Source organism: Atta cephalotes (assembly GCF_000143395.1).
Source record: "Atta cephalotes unplaced genomic scaffold scaffold00073, whole genome shotgun sequence".
Lineage (NCBI taxonomy): Eukaryota > Metazoa > Arthropoda > Insecta > Hymenoptera > Formicidae > Atta > Atta cephalotes.
In genome coordinates, this window is record NW_012130137.1 from 614,676 (window position 1) to 617,337 (window position 2,662).

The following is a 2,662-nucleotide window of genomic DNA, read 5'->3' on the forward strand; positions in this document are numbered from 1 at the left end:
CCACAATATTTGTACTGAGAACTAGCGTCACTGGCAAGTCCATTCATATAAGAGGAGTTAGTTTTCTGAATAGAATTAACATAATCTGCTCCTTTCGCTAAACACTCCACGGGAATCACCTACCGAATCGTATTTGGTGATATTTAACTTTTAACGAGTTAAAACTGGTATTCATTTTATATGTTTTGAAATATATCTCGTATATCAAAGTAAATAAAATTTGCTTAAGCTAATCAAAGGACATGTAAGGTATTATTACTTCTGTCTTTCATTACGTTTATTACGAGAATTTATTAAAACGCGCGTTTTTCACGTAATGTTCCAAAGAATGGATGCATCAAGTTAGTGTCTCTGAAGTAACAAATCATCGAATAGTATTCGAGTGATGGTAAACGACTAAAATGACTTTGAGAAAGGAAGGGCTCGAGTGGAATGAATAAAGTTTCGTAAAAAGTGAAGGGTCCAGTTGTAAGAGAGATAGAGCACGAAGAGGGAAGATTTTAAATCGGGTGAACCAATGTTGTTGATGATGCACATCCCGCGCCAACATCCCCTGTGACACAGAGAAAGAGCGAACCGGAGATAAAGTAAAGAACGTTTTATTCACATGCAATCGGGTGAATCATTGATCGCCGAGCCGACTGCATAGGAGACTAGGAAAATCCTCGAAAAAATGATATTTTTATGTACTAATGAAATATTTGGAAAAAACTATCAAACTTTTTTAAATTGTTGACAAATTTAGTTCCATAAAATTGTGTGAAGAATTAAAATTTATTTATATTTAAGTAAAGAGAAAAAAAATATCACTCGCTTTATATATCAAGATTATAAGACAATTATATCATAGAAGCTAAATAATGAAGCAACAAGAGAGGGGCACATACGCGGAGGAAGAAAAATGTAACCACGAAAGAGGAGGGCTTTGCTGTGTAAGAGAGCCGTCACTAAAAAGTGTTACGAAGAAGGCTGGAGCAACACCTGCAAGCCATGAAATATTACGACTATTTATTCGGTTCTTTTTAAGAGAATATATATCCTCAACCAATGAATATATCCAAGGTCTTGCCAAGACTTTTCCTAGGTCCTCCCGTAATATCAATTTACTTCTTCATGATTTTGAATTGTATCGTTTCTCCTTCTTGCATCGTTGCAGCGAGTAGCAGTACCGATGCAGCAAACGCTGAAGGACTAAACGTATATATAAAAACGTATATTGTTTCTTTTATGCAGAGATTATCTTCTTTTTTAGAATGAAAACTAAACAAGAAACTTTCTCCTTCTTGATAGAATCTGATAGTTCCTACCATTTATTGACAATTTGTAAAGCCCTTAGGACTCCATTGTCCGTGGACTCTCTTCGTACAGATAAGAACTTGTGGAACTACCGCCACTATCGGAGAAGCCGTGGATATCTAGTACAAACCAATATTAGAAGTTTGCAAGATATATTATAAACCAGTACTCATGTATTATATCTAATACCATTATTTATTAATAAACCTAAAACCTGCTCTTCAAATAATCTATGATGCATGAAATTAAAATAGAATTCTTTATTTATTATAGATTAAATATTATTAATTTAAATATTATAAATATTATAAATTGATATAAATATAAATATAGTATAAAAAAGAATTAACAAAATATTCAATCTCATTTAATTTAATATTATCTTGGCTAAGATACAAATTCATGGTTTAAAGGAATTCAAGTTTTCTTGATGTATGGAATATAAGTTAGAGTCTGAAATTTGTACTTTATAAGAAAGAAATTTAATATTCTTCTGTGTACATAAAGTTAGAAAAATTTAGTTTCGACTACCCTTAGTTGCGTTGAATCGTTTTATGATTAATTTTTAAATAAGTAAGTGAAAGCTCAAAACATCCTAAAAATTTTTAAATTTTTGTATTATAGTTATATTTTTTAATAATATATATAAAATAAAATGATGAATTTACATTATTTATTTATGAAATAGAGGAAGGTAGAAGTAATAAACTTTAAGACTTCCAGATATTACTTTTCATTTTCCTTTTCCAGAACAAGATTTTTAGAATAACTATACATGGGACGCTGTAGTTACCTACTTACTTAAAAGTTAAATGATAAAATAGAATTCACTGCACTTGACTTTCTTACATATATGACTGTATGAAATTTATTCAACTTTGCGAAATTTAATTTACTTTTAAGGGTGAGGGGGCATGTTGGTGTGTCGGCGGTTGCTGCTGATCGCAGCCGCGATCGCGGCCTCGATCGAGGCTGGCTCGACTAGTTACCACCCCGGCATTTCATCGTCGGATTATTCTGGATATCCGAGTGGATACGCGGTTTATTCCGGCGCGACGTCACCCGAGTCCTCGCCGTCGTCGAGCTCGTCCACGTCCGGCCCATCAGAGCTCGCAGCCAGCAACACCGAGTCGCTTTGCCGACCGTCCGAGTTCCGATGCAGCACCACCGGTCATTGTGTCGCGCAGGACAAGTATTGCGACGGCGAGAATGACTGCGACGACAAATCTGACGAGCCGAGATATTGCACCCGTGAGTATCTTCGCGAACGGAGACGTCGAACAAAGCAAGTCGCCGGGACAAATCGATACGAGGTATCTCTGTGTCTCTATCTATCTCTCTCTCTCTCTCTCTCTTTCTCTCTCTC

General features: G+C 35.3%; 1 protein-coding gene across 1 annotated transcript in view; it reads left to right on the forward strand.

The window, feature by feature from the left end:
* The first annotated feature begins 2,210 nt into the window (after nt 1-2,210).
* The window catches only part of LOC105624149, a 15,343-nt gene continuing 14,891 nt past the window's right edge, over nt 2,211-2,662 (forward strand). Inside the window, exon 1 of the mRNA XM_012205506.1 lies at nt 2,211-2,547. Within this exon, the coding sequence (XP_012060896.1) occupies nt 2,211-2,547 (337 nt within the window). The remainder of the gene's footprint in view (nt 2,548-2,662) is intronic.